This window comes from Pteropus alecto, unplaced genomic scaffold (genome assembly GCF_000325575.1).
Source record: "Pteropus alecto unplaced genomic scaffold, ASM32557v1 scaffold8, whole genome shotgun sequence".
Taxonomy (NCBI): Eukaryota; Metazoa; Chordata; class Mammalia; order Chiroptera; family Pteropodidae; genus Pteropus; species Pteropus alecto.
Window position 1 is genome coordinate 16,910,250 of NW_006494609.1, and position 15,837 is coordinate 16,926,086.

Consider the following 15,837-nt stretch of genomic DNA (forward strand, 5'->3'; position numbering starts at 1 on the left):
TGGGGTGCTCAAGGAGTCTCGGCCCCCTCCCTGCTGGGCCCGAGTCCCCTCCAGCAGATCGAGGGGACCCAAGGCTGGTCACATTCACTGATTCCCATTTCCCTGGACTTGTCACTGGAATGCACCTTCTTTAGCTTTTTACCTACAGGTCCGACCAGCCTTTCGTAGCAGTTTGTAACGTTGCCTCTCAGATCCAGAGGGTTGATTTGAACAAAATTCTTCGGTTTGGGCCCATTTTCTTTGTTAGTCCACGTGAGCCCCTCTCTGGTTCTATTTACTTGTTCTCGCCGTTTATCTCCCCTTTAGCCCCCACTGCCCCTCCCTTAGCCAGCCTTTCTAGAGACGTTTAATGTGTGTCTGTTTTTCACGTTCTTGCGACGTAGGTGGTTTTTTGGTTTGCATGTGTTTTAATTTACATACAGAATAACGTGTTGTATATCTCATTCTATTGCTTTTTATCTGCCTGAAAAACTATATTTTTGAGATCTGTCGATGTCACTAAGTGAGCATCCAATCCTGGCTTCTCCCTGCAGCAAAGCGATTGTGGGCACATCCACCGCCATCGACGCTTCTCCCTGGGTGGACGTCCAGGGGTCCCTCAACCTTCACCAGCACCAATAGCATAGAACGGAATGAGGTGAAGGGAGCAGTGCCTCTCACTACTACCCAACTCCTGACCTCTGACCCCTGGATTCTCCCTCAGGGCTCCCCCTGCCATCCAATGCTGTCCTGGCCTCAACTGTATCTACTCTGGGATCCTTGCTGGGGACACTGGAAGTCTTCTCCCCACTGAGACTCCCTGCTGGGGCCCTGTCAGCTTCCCCACTCGGAGGTAACTGGCCCCGGGTAACAGACACCCCTCCTTGGGCCCCCACTCAGTGTACAAAAGTGTGACAAGAAAGTCAGGGCCCGAGCCGCAGCCAGGGGTCCTTCCTGCTTGTCAGAGGTATGGAAGCCTCCTCAGCCGGTGATAAGCAAGTCCGGATTCGAAAAGAGTAAGAACAGCTAGGTTTCCTCAAACGCTGCGGTATCCTAGTCACTAGGTTGACACTTGACATTTATCAATTGGTTTAATTCTCATAACAACCCCAGGCGAAGATATAATTGTCCCTTATTTACAAACGAGGAAACCGCGAGAGCCCTGGGCCGGGAGGGAGCAGGGGGCTGCTGGGAGCAGGAGTAGAAAGGGAAGGCAGCGCCCAGGCTCTGGGGAGGCCTCAGCACAGGGCATGTCCATGGACGACCCCTGGGGGGGCCCAGCAGACAGGCTGCTAGACAAACAGCACCTGCTTTCCGTGAGCTTTCTGATGTTGGGGCCTCCGTGTGCCAAGTTGCTGGCCGGGCTGGCATCACCTCGCCTGCCAAACAGTAACGTTAAGTGGTACCTTCTAACCGGGCTCTTGATGCTTGAGTCTCTCTGGCTCATACCCCACCCAGGTGGGGCCCCTGGACATTCAGGGTTTGGTTTCCACATCCCTCTTATTTTACTTTCTCCAGCGTCACCTAGAGGCTCCCTCCCTGGGGAGTCACCTGAGCTCACTCCTGCACATCTCGCTATCTTTGGAACTCCTGGCCCCAAAGATTGCAGTCTTGGCCCTTATGGCCGCAGCAGACTAGGACCTCTGCCTGCTCCCCAGGGACCCACTGTGCTGGAGAGCCAGGCCCACGCACACCTAAATGTGATCCAGTGCTGTGAGTGGCTCCAGCCACAGGGAGCAAGGATTAAGTTCTGATTGGGAGGATCTGGGGTGGCTTCCTGGAGGAGGGGGCACCAGGTCAGGCCCTGAAGAATCATTAGCATTCAGCTCATTAAGGCATTGCTCTCAAGTAGCATTCAAGCATTCACCAGTGCTTGCCGGCTTCAGCCAGGTAGCGCAAATGAAGCACGTTTTTCTACGTGAAGATTTCTGGCTGTGTGGACTATGGGAGAAAGTCATATAACCCTACACTAAGCAAACATTGACTCTGTTTTAAGTGAACTTGGCTTAACATCTTGGCTCAGAGAGCATGACCCCCGGCCCTTTCGCCTCTCCCTGCCCCAGTCAAAACACTGTACCCTAAGTTGCTTCGCCAAAGATCCTGCACCCACTGAGAGGGTGCTGCAGTGGGTGGCCTTCCTCCCACACCTGTAAGGCTTTGTTTGTTTTGGTTTTGGTTTTGGTTTTTACGGAATCTGGCTTGGAACACAGAGAAAAAGAAAAAGATAACTTCAGATGCCCCCACAATCCTCCAACTAACTAATCAGCACACAGATTAAGCAAAGCAAAACAAAAACCTGTACCTGATAACTGAATTTTCGGGAACGAAGATCTCATACCCCACCCCCAGATAACTCTGGGCCAAGGCATGCACGCCTACTGAGGACAGGTCATTTGCCTCTGCGATCAGACACCCCAGCAATGCTCGCCAAGCTCAGGGCTGTGGGGTCCATCTTCTCAGGAAATCCCACTTCTCCGAGTGAAGCCAGGGTAGGGGGTGTACAGGGGGTGTCAGGCCAGGGTCATTCCTTCCTGTGTTTCCCACCTTGGGGCAGCGCCCCCTCCACCCCATAGGTGGGCCGAAGGCTCAGGGAGTGGAGGGGAGGCCAACGTGGATCTACTCACATAATGTTCTTTTGGTTTCCAGCCAAGGCTGCTGCCGTTGTGATCGGAGGAGGTGAGTCTCTTTATGGAAGGGATTGAAGTCCCCATCTGTCCCCAGGCCCTGGGACTTGGGCAGCAGCCGGCCTTGGCGTGCCCGGGTTTGCCCCAGGCCTCACATAGTTGGTAGAAAAGGGGGTAGAATGATGGAGATGAGTAGGAAACAAGGAACTGGAAACAGGAAACAGAGTTTGAAACAAGGGGTGCCGTGGGAACCCCGCAGGTGCAGAGGCAGCCCTGGCAGGGGCCCAGTCTTCTCTTTGCAGAATGTTGGCTGTGTGACCTTGGACGTGTCTTTGGATTCCTGTGAGCTCCCATGTCCACCCCTGAAAAATGGGCCAGTATTGCCCATGTAGGGTTATCCTGAGGGTTACGTAGAATGAGACATGCACAGAGTTGGGACATAGGAGGAGCATTAAAGAGATGCCATCGGCTCAGTGACGCTGGCGTCTCATTGCTGTGGTGACACCGTGGAGACCCAGGGTTGGGATTTAAGCAGAGTCCTGTTCCCTGTGACCCCACAGCCCTTCCCTCTGCTTTCCCCACTTAGTTGTGCCCCCCTTATCTTGTGACTGCCAGCCGTGCCTATAGTCTCATCCAAGCTCAGAGTTCACCCCCTTCGCCACCCACCGTGAGGTCCCCCAGCTTGACCGACTGTGTGTGTGTACGTGGGGGGAGGTCCATTCCCCTGAGCCATCCCCTTAACCCAGCTCTTGTCTCCTGACAGCCGTGGCTGTGGGGGCTGTGCCCGTGGTGCTGGGCGCTATAGGCTTCACCGGGGCAGGAATCACGGCTTCATCCTTAGCGGCCAAGATGATGTCAGCCTCCGCCATCGCCAATGGGGGCGGAGTTGCCGCCGGCAGCCTGGTGGCCACTCTGCAGTCCGTGGGTAAGTGTCCCCTGGCACGGCTCACTGTGCCAGGCCGGGAGGACAAGAGCCTCAGAGGATCCAGCCCAGATCTTAGCCCCAGGGACCATCCTGGGGGTTTGGGAAACAGAGGGTACTGTGGGGGTGGGGGGAGGTCTGGGCCTCAGGGTCTCCTGAGAGGCTCTGGAGTCTCTGACTCACTATTCTGTCCCATAGAGCTGCCCCTGCCTGCCCATCCCCCTCTGCTCACCTTCCGCTTCTCCCCCAGGAGCGGCTGGACTCTCTCTGACGTCCAAACTCATTGTGGGCTCGGCTGGGTCTGCCCTTATGGGCTATATGGTATAGAGCTGTCTGTCACTTCAGCCGCAGAGCAGAGGACCAGGCGAGGCCCTCCCACGAGCTTGATGCAGTGGAGACCAGTCCTGGGGCGATAATGTGCCGAACACTGCACCCCCACACAAAGATAAGGAATAAAAATGAGTTGTTGCAACCCTCCTGTAACTCTTCCTTTTGTCTCACAGTCAGCTTGGGGAAACGCTCGCTTCTCTTTCCCAAACATGTGGTCACAGAGTCACATGGTATTGGGGTGCAGTGAGCGGAAGGAGCCTACATGGGAAGGCAGGAAGCTGTTCCTAAGTGGCCTGGCTCAGCCTTTGAAAGCACAGGCTCCACCATGTCACTGCCTCAGCCCTGGCCGTCCCCTCACCCCCCAGAAGAAAACATGTAACAGCAGCGTCTTAGTCCATTTGGGGTGCAGTAACAAAAATCACAAAGACTGGGTGGCTTATAAACAACAGAAATTTATTTCTCCCAGTTCTGGAGGCTGGGAAGTCCAAGGTCAAGGCACCGGCAAATTAGGTGTCTGGCGAGAGCCTGCTTCCTGGACGGCCATCGTATCGCCGTGTCCTCACAGGGCAGAAGGGGTGAGAGAGCTCTCTGGGGTCTCTTTATAAGGGCATTAATCCCTGTCATGAATGCTCCACCCTCATGATCTAAGCACCTCCCAAAGGTGTCACCTCTGAACACCATTGGCTCGGGGGTTAGGATTTAAACATATGAATTTGGGGGGTGGGGTGGGGGTGGGAGACACGAACACTCACACCTTAGCCGGCGTGTTGGGAAAGGGGAGCTTAGACTTCATCCTGAGGGTTCCAGAGAGACACCGAAGGCTTTTCAACATGACAGGGACGCGGTCACAGGTCTCACAGCCCTGCACACCCTGCCCTAGGCGCTGTCAGCAGCCTGCCAGGAGCCGTTTTCGGCAAGAACGAAACTTGTGAGTCTAGTGGACATTTCAAAAAAGTTAAACAACTTCCGTGTCCTCTATGGCTCCTATGGGTCAATGAAGAATGGTTGCTATGCAGCCGTAAGAATAAATCCCTTGGGATGTTAATTCAATACTTGATGCTTTTCCTTTCTCTCCTTTCTCCCCTTTCTCTGATGCCTTGGAAAATCTGATAAAAGCTATGAACCTTTTCCCCTCCAAAATGCACATTCTCAAAACAATGGCTCCAACTGTTCGTTAGAGCTACTGAAGGCTCTCCTTGGAGCTGAAGGCAAAAACCCTGCCTGAGCTAGAAGTCCAGGTTCCCCACAAGACAGGCCCTCGGGTCTGACCTGGGTCCAGGAGGACGGACAGTGGGGGTGGGGGCCTCCCTCGCTGCCGAGGCCCGGCACACAGCACGCGATCCCCCTCCCCAGATCACTCATTCTGGACCCCATGTTGTGTCCCCTTCTCCTTCCCCACCCCACTCACGAAGGGGAGGCCTTCCAGCTCCCAGAGGGCCCGTCTCTACTCTGGGGACGACACCGAGTCTGCAGCCCCCACATCCGGGTTTCCTGGGTCTGCTCTGTTTCTCCGCCTCTGGCCGTCAGGGTTTGGCCTCTTTAGCAGGTGGAATTCTAAGCATGGCACCCAGGGCTCCCTTGCCTTGTATACTTCCCCACTTTCGGGCGAGGGTGGATCTGTGACTGTGATGAGATTTGACTCCTGTAATTATGCAGATATATGATTGATGAAAGGCACATTTTGCAGGTGGGTCTCATCTAATCCCACGAGTGTTCTCTGCCCGTCACAGAACAGGAATCGGAGATTGGAAGTAAGGGAGGGGTTTAAAGATTCTTACCACAGCCCCCAAATGAGAGCCCAGTCTGGCTGCAACCTTGATTTGGGCCTTGTGAGACCCTAAACCGAGAACCTGGATTTCTGACCTACAACTATAAGACAATAAAAGGGTATTATCTTAAGCTGCTAAATTCGTGATACTCTGTTACACAGGAATAGAAAACGAATACAGCCTTGACATTCCACTGAGGGGTCACTCGGGAGCTGGCTGGACATGGGGCAGCCCCAGGATTCCTGAGTCCGTTGACCCTTGGGACTCCAGGTCCTGCTCCTTGCGGTTCCAGGGTCTCTGCCTGCCCCTTAGAAGCCTCCAGTGTCAGGGGAGCAGGGCACGTTCGCTGCCAACCATATCCTGGCATATGGCAGCCCAGCATCCCTTGCGGTTCCAGGGTCTCTGCCTGCCCTTAGGAGCCCCCAGTGTCAGGGGAGCAGGGCACGTTCACTGCCAACCATATCCTGGCATATGGCAGCCCAGCATGCTGCAGGGGACAGTGCAGGGAGGCAGAGGTGAATTCTCACTGTGGCAATCTACGATAGCTTCCCGCCGGGACCAGTGTCTTCATCAGCGTGGCAGAGGTCACTAGTGGTTGCCTCCCGTCTATTCTGCATCCCAGTCTCTCCTGCAGCTAGGTGTGCTCCTGGGACGCGGTCCTGGCCAGGGAGAGGTGAGCGGAGGGGAAGTCTGCTACTCTCTGTGCGTGCAGTTAAGCGGAGTGGGTGGGCCTCCTGTGTGCTCTGCCGCAAGAGGAAGAGTGACCATCTCCCACCCTGCAGATGAGAGCAGCACCTTGAGGAAGGCAGAGCCATACAGTGCAGGTGCCTGGGCCTCTGGGGACAGCTCCGGGAGCCCTCCCAGTTCCCAGATGTCTATATGACTGAGTCACAGAGAAAGTCTTCTCCCGTTCCGGACAAGAGGGCCTGTCTTACAGCAAGCAAACATCCATTCTAATGAACACAGTAGGGCATCTTTGATTGCAAGCAATAGAAGAATCAGTCCCACAGAGAGGATTTACCTGTTCCTTCTCGATATGCCACTAAAACCACAGCGAAAGATTAAAGCAAGGCTTAAACCCACAGGGACAAAGAGAAGGGCAGAGAAGACGACAGAATCACAATTTTAGGAGCCAGAAATCACAGGCACATGTGGTTCTACTTAGCCGGCTCCCAAAAAGCTGTATCTCAAGTTGTCAGTGGCAAAGGGGAGAAAGAGGCAACTGTGTCCTGCAGGACCGGAGTGGCGAGTGCTTCCGGAGGCTGGCCCTGAGGTGGACGGGCAGCAAGAGGGCTGGCTGGAAGTCTGTTTAGGAAGCAGGCAGGTCCCCAAGTAGCCCTCTCCAGCAGATGACTGGAGGTTTATTTTCGGTGACGTCGGGTCTCTGGGCCAGGAGGCACCGGGAGCTTCCTAAAAATGAGCGTTGATACTAGTGTGGAGACCTTCAGTCTTCTTCACTGACAGGTGCCCGGAAAGCCTGCACCCCGGGTTATAACTTCTGGAACAGAGAGAAGAAGGGTCTTCTGGGGAACCCTACCAGCCAGAGGAAAGCATCGCCTGAGGAGGGGACTGCCACCTGAGGGCTCAGCCAGATCACAGCAAGAGCCACTCCTCGAAGTGACACTCCTCGCGGGAAGGGGCGCACCCTCGGCCCCTGCTGTCTCCGGCCCGTTCCCTGCTTTGGCCCCAGCCATGGGGCACTCGCCCCCTGACAAGCGCAGCTTCCTCACTGGCTCCCCCGAATGGGGAGGGGACACAGTGCTGATCTGAGAGTGTGGAAAACCGTGGGCACAGAAAGGGACCCGAGGTGAGGGGAGTGTACGGAGGGATGGGGTGGAGGTGTCAGGACTTCTACAGCCCCTGGACTGGGGAGGAGGAAGGGGCTGTTCTCTAGGAGCACTGTCCCCGGTCCTCCCGAGTCCCCACTTCTCGGGTACCCTAAACACCCACAGAGCAACTCTAAAAGTGCTGGAATGAGAGGATCAAAACAAATAACATTAAAAATAGATTTACTGCGGTCAAGACACTGCCCGTGACTCATCACATAAAATCGGCTCACCGTTCCAAGAAAGGTGATGCCGACCACTAGGTCGTTGTCAAAAGAAGCTATAAGAAATGGCCCCGAGTGCCTAACTCCCGCCGCTGCCGAAGATGGGCGTCTTTCTGTCGGCCAAGAACGGTCGACGCTGTGGGTTATTTCCAGATTTGGAGGCTGAAACTGGCTCCTTGCCCGCCAGCTGACTCTCAGCTGCGGCATATGTTCAGGGAAATAAAACTGTTTTCGTAATGAATCAAACAATTTCAAAGTGATGAAGCAAGGCGGGGTGGGGTTGGGGGTGGGATAGGTCACCAGGTCACCGGTGCCAGCCACCTTGGGGCCAGCCCCAGCTGGACCCTCGAGTGTCATTGGTAACAGGGACTTTTTAGAGAGGAGCACTTTTTCAAACTGAGATTGGGCCACACTTTCCCTGACAAATTAGGGACCATCCATTGGTTCGAGCGACTTACCCCATGGGTCGTACATCCCCTAACTAAAATCCATCACTGGCTGAGGGCTATTCTGGGGGACCAACACCTGATACTTCCTTGTAGGCCTCAGGGGGGGCGGTCCTCAGAGGGAGGTGAAGGTGCTGGCAGGTACTGGAAGAGTGTTGGGGAGTACAGGGAAGTCTCCAACAGCGTCCGCAGCACAGCTCAGTAGACACAGAGGTGAACAGCGTTTATGCCAGGAAGTGGGTACGCCCCTTCTGCTGGGCCTGTCCAGGGGGCGGGGGGCGGGGCGGCGGGTCAGGCCAATCTTATCAGGGGTTGAGCTGAGTTTGGATTTTGCTGTTGCTGTGGTTGCTGTGAGCACACCACCAGCTTCACCGTAGAGCCCCATTTTTCTCAGTATCTGCTCCACCCTGAGCGTCGGGGTTCCATTCTGTGTGTGTGTCTTGGAGAGGGTCTCTCTACTCCTGAGGTGGCGCTGGCATTCTCCGTGGTCCTGTCCAGCCAGTCTGGGGAGGCCACTGGGCCTGGGCCTGGCATTGAGGTTTTCTCAATAGCCCTGCCCCTCTCCCGGTGGTGGGCGGGTTCTGAATACAGGCCCAGGAAGTTTTTGCACCTGTCTTAGGGGTACGTTTTTTTTCTTACCCATCTGTGCTCGGGAAGGGGCGGGAGTGGTTACAGGCTTCCCTGTCCTTCCCCCAGCAGCAAAAGGCTCTTGTTTCCTGGGGGAGAAGGAAGGTGGGAGCCGAGGCTCTGCTCCCTGTCTTGCTTCATTGAGGGGAGTTTTCTCTGGGTTTCTTTCTGCCCCTCATCTTTCTTCGGAGCACCCAGCAGGTCCTTCGAAAACTATAGACCACTTTTGTCTCTATAGCTCTCCAGGGTTCCACATGCTCACAGCAGCCCCTACTTGGCCTTGAGCAGTCAAGACTTTTAGCTGAATTCTCACCTGCAATCACTGCAGCCCCACGCTCTGCCCCAGGTGGCTCAGAGCTCTCCTGGGGGGCACCGAATTTCCTGAGAGTTCCGGCCATCTGGTGGCCCTGCTACTTCAGCTCTCTTAGGGGTTTAAGAAAAGTTATGCTTTTGTAGGCTGTCTGGCTTTTTCTTGTTGTGGGGTGGGAGTGATGCTCTCTCCAGCTTTTTACATTCTAAGCAGCACTTCCTGCTCGATACGTCCGCTGACTTGTCTACTGAATGCAGCGTGTGCATCCTGGAGATGGCATCTCCTTAAGATGGCCGGCTGGGGTGTAAGCAGAAGTTTTAGCACTTCTATTTCTATTTATTTTACAGCTCATCCTAAAAACAAAACAAAACAAAATGAAACACACACACACACACACACACACACACACAAAACTCCAGAGAATGACACCTCTGTGGCAGAAATGAGACCGCATCCTGCAGGTGCACGGAGACTCTGAGACACACAACAGTGCTTGCCATCAGGGTAGGAGCTGGTGAATGTCAGTTCCCTTTCGATTTCCAGACATAGCGTCATTCCTGATTCAGTCTCCACCCCCTGAAGTGCCAGACCCCACTGTAACGTTTGGCATAGGGTACCGTCCTGGTGGTTCACTTGCCAGCCTCCCCACAAAAATGTTGAGCTTAGGCAGGGAAGGCTCTTCTCATGTCTGGATGTCTAGTGCCCATTCAGGAGGAAGGGCGAAGGGCCCTGGCATCAGTGGCTCAATAGGTATTCTGGCTACCTCTCACCTTGGCTTCCTGACAGGAACCTCTGTCAACCCCATCACTGAATGAGGGGTACACTGAGGCCCACAGAAGGCCCATGAATGGCCCCGGGGTTATAGAGCCCACCCCTTGTAAGACTAGGACCAACCAAAGCCTCTGACGACTGATTCTGTGCTCGATCAGCCCGCCACCCCTGTCTGACCCTCCATGACCAGGCGGGTGGGAAGAACCTCCGATTCACGACTCCCCAGCCCGGGGTGCAAGGGGCGAAGAAGAAGAGGCACATCTGCACAGGAGCTTTATTTCACATGCTTCTCTGACCCAAGTGGGAGTTTTGCAGGTTGAACTTGAGATTTCTCCAGGTCCCCTTTAGCCCTGGGTCCAGCTGAGGGAGAGGAAGGTGGTACCTTTTTTAAATTTCCGAGCAAGGCCCCGAAAACTGACCCAGTGGAGGCCAGGAGGATGTTGGATGACGTAGAGAGTCCGGCTGCCCCTAGGGAAGAGACAGAGGGTGAGCATGGGGACCGTGCAGTGGCCAGTTCCCAGGGCCCAGAGATCCCACCTGGATCCCTCCTCCAGGTCCTGAAACCACAAAGGCTCTGCTCTGGGTAGAGAATGCTGGAGGCAGCAGAGAGAGAGAGAGAGGAAGGGGGGAGGGAGAGAAAAGAGACGGGGTGAATTCATGGGAAGTGGGAGACAGAGGAGAGTCGGCCACAAACTCTTGAGAGCTGTGGGTCTCCCTACTTTACACAGGAGGTCACTGAGGCCCCAGAGAGGGGACCTGCCTGGACCACCCAGTTGTCAGATTTGGGTAGAACTGAACCCAGAGCTCAGACATCACCCACCCGGGGCTCCTTCCCAGAATCCCCTCAACCCTCCACTTCTACCCCAAACCCCACCCAGAAGCGGGCAGCAAGAGGACAGTGAAGGAGAGACAAAGGACCAGGGACACTGCGGACCGCGGAACTGGAGGGAGAGCACAGGCCCTCCCTCGGGCTGAGCCTCTGGGCTGAATCCTGTCCTGGCTCTGGTCCACCTCCCGCAACCCTCCCGGCCAGGACGCTTACCCACAGACTGTAGAGTGGCCACCAGGCTGCCAGCCGGAACTCCGCCCCCGTTGGCGATGGCAGCAGCTGACATCATCTTGGCCGCTAAGGAAGAGGCCGCAATCCCTGCCCCGGTGAAGCCCGCCATGCTCAGCACCGCGGGCACAGTCCCCACGGCCACGACTGCGGGGAAGAGGGGCTAGGTCGGAGGGTGGGCTCCAGAAGCGGACCCCTTAGGAATTCCGTGACAGTTTCTGGGGAGTCTGCTCCGAGCTTGGAGAAGGGTGCCGAGATACAGAAAAGGGTGCGGGGCGCGGAGCCAGCTTGGGGCAGAGACGTCATGGGAGGTCCAGGCATAGTCAGCTCGCTAACTTGCTGGGTGACGCTGGGGAGTTCACTACCCCTCACTGAGCCCCAGGGGGGTGTGTGTGTGTGTTGTGTAAATGTGGGGAGAGAGACAAACCATTGCAGTTTTTAGCAGCACCCCCCTTTCAAGTGCACTCCTCTCTGCACGCTCATCATCTATCAGGACTACAGGAGCCGCTGGGTGGGGGTCCAGGTGGCCTCTTCCGCCAGGGCATCGTGAGCATCTGCCCCTCAGTCTCCAGACGGCTCCGGGAGGGGAGGGTGGGGCTGAGCCAGCCCTCGTAACCCTCTCCCCCCGCGCAGTGCCGCGTCTCTAAGGTCTCCCGCCATCTCGGGGTGAGGGGCCCCGCGAAGGCCTGGCGGTGGAGGGGATCCAGGTAACTCACCTCCTCCGATTACAGCAGCAGCCGCCCGCTCTAGGGAGACAGAGAGGAGGGTGGGGGACAGTTAGTTGATTGAGGGACTGAGGGAGAGAAGCGACTCCTCTGGCCCTTCGTGGGTTGGGGTTGGGGTCGGGGAGGCTCGCCCCCGGCCCAGGCTGCCATCCCGGTGGGACAGCGCGACTCACTCAGCATGGTGAGGCCCTCCTGGTCCCAGCTCCGCTCAAGAAATGACTGCGCTCCTTGGGGTGTTTCTTCCCCGGCGAACCAATGGGGACACGGCCCGCCCCTCGCAGCGGCTCCTGGGTCCTGCAACAGGCAGGGCGCGCCTTGCACCCGCCAGCTCGCTTAGATCGCCCTGCGCATGTGCCATATAGTTCAGTGTATCGGCTCCCCTTTTTAAGAGTCGGAATTCTCTCTCAGTTTTGCTCTTGTAAGTTATGAGGACAGGAGGTGTTTACGTCACGGTGCACAAGGGTTTTCTGATAAAATTTTCCTGTAGGTAGAATCGCTGCGTCAGGAACTATGCATTTGTCATGGCGCTTGATATGACTGTTAGGTTGCTCTCCAAAAATATCGTATTGCTTTACACTCCCCCCAAAAGTATGTGGGAGGATCTACTTTGCTCTACTAGAAATTAGCTTTGTCATTAAAAATCAAAAAACAAAAAAAAACTTTGCTGACGAAGGGTGAAAATGGTGACTTATTTTAACTTTTTTTTTTTACTTCTAATGAGGTTAAACAATTTTTAAGTTTATTATGCTTATTCAGTCCTTATTTTGTGAATTGTCTTATTGTACTCTTTGACCTTTTTTTCCACTGAAGTATTTGTTTTCCCTTACAAATGTATTGGAATTTGTCATATATTAACTATCTTAATCCATTTTCACAGATGGTGCCAAATTTTGTTTCCAGCTCATCAAGGTTTTTTTTTTTTTTTGGCATTTTTTTTAAACACAGAAAGGTTTTAACATTTATGGAAATTTGCCAGTGTTTTAGTTTATTGTTTTTTGTCTTCATGTACCTAAAAAGGTCCCTTCTACTAGTTATTAGATACGTCATCACCTGTATTTTCTTTAGGTTCTTCTGAGATTTCAGTTTTTAAAATTAACTTTTTAATCAACTGAGAGTTTAGTTTGGTACATATAGGGTGCTTTACATGTCTGTATATGTCTTAGGCAATTGTTCCAACACCATTTATTATTTTTCAATTCTTTGCTTTGAAATTCCATCTTTATGTTCAAAATTTATATCCTGGTATCTACACTTAGTTTGAAGCTATCTCTTAAGGCAACAATATTACACTGTTATAATGTTTATAAATCTAATATTTAATATCTGACTGTCCTATTTTGTTTTAGGTTTTAAAACTCTTCTAGCTTTTCCTACCTATTAATTCTTAAGATGAACTTTTAAAATATTTTTTCAATTCCCAAAGTAAAAAATTCTTTGCTATTTTGATTGAAATAGAGCTAAATTTTTGAATAAATATTTAAGGAGCGACATCTTTACGAAAGCTATTCCTTACATCCATGAACATGATAAGTTTTTCTTTTTATTCAAAAATTTTTTTATAGCCCTTGGTAAAATGTTGTAGTTGTCTTCATGTAACGAGTACGTATTTTTAAATAAACTTTATTTTTTAAGGATGCTCTTGGCTCATTTAGTCTATTTCTTGTCCCAGTCCTAGAACTGGAATCCTGATTTCTTTTATTAGAACATGGTATTGACTTCAACACCTGCATGCTAGGTGTGCTCATTGCTATTGGGGCGTTATTGCTTCTAGGCCCTCTCAGCTACTGAGCAGGGAAATAGATATTTGTGTAACCCATGTACATACACATACCTATAAAAATTTTTATTTGTAAGTACCTGTATGGATGTTGAGCCAAACATGAGTTCACATTGATGTCTCCAACTCTAATCCATCATCACATGGGCCATTCTAGCCTCCTCCCTCTCTTATCTGTTAATTCCTACTCCAGTAGAGAAAAACATGGGCCCCTTCACCTGTCAGCCATTTCTTAATTGTTCAATTTCAGTATACAGCATGGCAGTATCAGAACTATTAATCCAAGGCTACATATTTTTTGTGAAGCTTAAAAATACTTTGAAATAGTCTCTACTATCCTGAAATAGGATTCGCACATAATAATATCTAGTTATACACAATATACCACCGAAATTATAATATACAAGAGCAATAAAAGGTTATTTACAATAAAAAGTGTGTATTTCAATATGTATATGCTCAAGCACTATTATATCAGAAGATATAATGAATCAGTTGCTTGTATTCATCTAAGTTTAGATTTAAGATAATATAATATTCAACTGAAAATTAGTAATTGTTTTGTTATATTTTATTATTTGAAACAAGGGCTTAAGAAATATATCTATATATCCCTATCCATATATTTATATCTAATCACCATGAATGTGGCAGCTGATTCAAGTACCCAAGAATGACATGGCTACTGGCAACATGATTTTCTGAAATGATCAATAACTCTTGGTAAACGTCAGAACATATCAAAGTACAATTTCTCTCTGATTTTCAAGATAATTGCAATGCCTGGAAAATCTAATCTATATCGAAACTATGCAAAAAACCCATGTAAAACGTGGTGAAGTTCTAGGTTCAGGTAATTATGAATTCTTTTGCTTACATGAAGGGACCTTTGAAATTTGTACAGGGTAACTTTTAGTCGTGTGGGACTGTTCTGCATATTTCAGGATGTCAGGCATCCCTGGGTCCTAGTACTAAATTCTAGAGCATCCCTCCATCACTTTGACTACAAAAAACATGTCATCGAATTTTGAAAATGTCCCCTAGGGGGCAGTACTGCCTCTGTTAAAAACAACCATCTTAGAAGATAACTTTAAAAACCTAGGAATGTTTATAATTATTTAAAAGAGAAAATAAAATATAAAACCAATGATATTCATATTTTGACATTTGTTTCAAGAATAATTTTTGAGTATTGAATATTTTACTTGTGCATAATAATTTGGTATATGTGACAGATTAGAATTATGATTCTAATTTCAATGGTGTACCTTAGTAAGAGATTTAATCTTGTGATTATAAAGATGAAACATTAGATTTTTAAACCAATTTTGTAGATAATGTTAAAAAATTAAAAATTGTATATTTATTCATTAGATTTATAAGATTTGCCAGTGTTCATGGGAAGGGTTTGCTTGTTAGAAACAAATGCAGTGTTTAAAAATAAAATTGATTATATATATAAACCTAAAAAAAACCTGGTTACGTGACTATATATACAACCTAAAATATTTACGGGATTTGATTAACTGGGTTGTAAATATCCTCTTAGGTTTATACATAGGATATTGAAGTTTTAATTAAACCTAAAAAGTTAAGGATATTAGCATTTAATTTTTATTTTGAAAATTTCAATGTTAATTTTTTAAAAATTATTATTATTATTATTTATGCCTACAGCACCTGGTCTTCCTAGGTGGTCTCCCATCCAAGTACTAACCAAGCCTGACCCTGCTTAGCTTCAGAGATCAGACGGGATCGGGCTTGTTCAGGGTGGCATGGCCATAGACCATAGACTGTGGATCCACTGGGGCACAAACCCAGGACCTCCTGCGCGTAAAGCAGACGTGCTAACTGCTACACTATGGAATAATATCCTTAATGTTAATTAAAAAACCCAAACCATGAATAGACTTTACTGTTTATAAAAGCTGTTTTCAAAGATAACCTAAAATTCAAATATAAACCGGCCATGTTATTAGTCTCTCCTGAGTATTGCCAACTGTATCTTTTCTGATTTTCTAGAAGCTGCAAATAAAAACCGTAAGCGTAAACCAAACACAAAAAAGCACTTAAGCATAAGGGAAAAGGTTATTAATTTTAATACATTAAAATTAAGAAGCGCTATTCAACAAAGACACTATGAGAATGAAAATTTAAACCACACAGTGGGAAAAAACATTTGTCACAAATATAACCAACAAAGGACTGATATCTGGAATACATATATTACTCCTACAAATCAATAAAAAGGCAAACCAGTAGAAAAATATGCAAGGGATTTAAGAAACCACAAAATGAGGCTATTCAAATAACCAGTACATATATGAAAAGACACACAATCTCACTGAGAATCAGGAAATAGAAATTAAAACCACAATACGAGGAGTTCTGCCTCTGGCTAAGATGTAGAGGAATGTGAAAAACAAGAAATCAATGAATAAACTATATAT

The 15,837-nt window shown here is 50.0% G+C and overlaps 2 protein-coding genes and 1 pseudogene across 4 annotated transcripts in view; 1 reads left to right on the forward strand and 2 right to left on the reverse strand.

Moving 5' to 3' along the window:
• LOC102892814 (interferon alpha-inducible protein 27, mitochondrial) overlaps window positions 1-3,998 on the forward strand; it is a 5,299-nt gene extending 1,301 nt beyond the window's left edge. For both annotated transcript variants that reach the window (XM_006925553.3, XM_025042076.1), the window contains 4 exons: window positions 704-832; window positions 2,626-2,655; window positions 3,367-3,528; window positions 3,776-3,998. In XM_006925553.3, the coding sequence (XP_006925615.1) occupies window positions 704-832; window positions 2,626-2,655; window positions 3,367-3,528; window positions 3,776-3,852 (398 nt within the window). In that variant the 3' untranslated portion in view covers window positions 3,853-3,998. The remainder of the gene's footprint in view (window positions 1-703; window positions 833-2,625; window positions 2,656-3,366; window positions 3,529-3,775) is intronic.
• Window positions 3,999-7,616: 3,618 nt separating this feature from the next.
• LOC102893223 (interferon alpha-inducible protein 27-like protein 2) lies at window positions 7,617-11,933 on the reverse strand. Of its 2 annotated transcripts, XM_025042077.1 has the most exons (5): window positions 11,784-11,933; window positions 11,602-11,631; window positions 10,871-11,032; window positions 10,211-10,296; window positions 7,617-9,410 (listed from the first exon to the last, which is right to left on the reverse strand). In XM_025042077.1, the coding sequence occupies exons 1-5, from the start codon at window positions 11,788-11,790 to the stop codon at window positions 9,399-9,401; spliced, it is 297 nt and encodes a 98-aa protein (XP_024897845.1). In that variant the 5' UTR covers window positions 11,791-11,933; the 3' UTR covers window positions 7,617-9,398. The 2 variants fall into 2 exon arrangements, with proteins under 2 accessions (XP_024897845.1, XP_006925617.1); XM_006925555.3 differs by lacking the exon at window positions 7,617-9,410 and having other exon boundaries at window positions 10,087-10,296; window positions 11,784-11,925.
• Window positions 11,934-15,055: 3,122 nt separating this feature from the next.
• Window positions 15,056-15,174, reverse strand: LOC112473971 (annotated as a pseudogene).
• Window positions 15,175-15,837: the final 663 nt, after the last annotated feature.

Coding starts and splice junctions, on each gene's coding strand:
- LOC102893223 (XM_006925555.3), bottom strand. Junction 11,033..11,601: donor TGCTGCTGTAATCGGAGGAG/GTGAGTTACCTG, acceptor TCTTCCCCGCAG/TCGTGGCCGTGGGGACTGTG. Junction 10,297..10,870: donor GGCCACTCTACAGTCTGTGG/GTAAGCGTCCTG, acceptor TCTCTTCCCTAG/GGGCAGCCGGACTCTCTACG.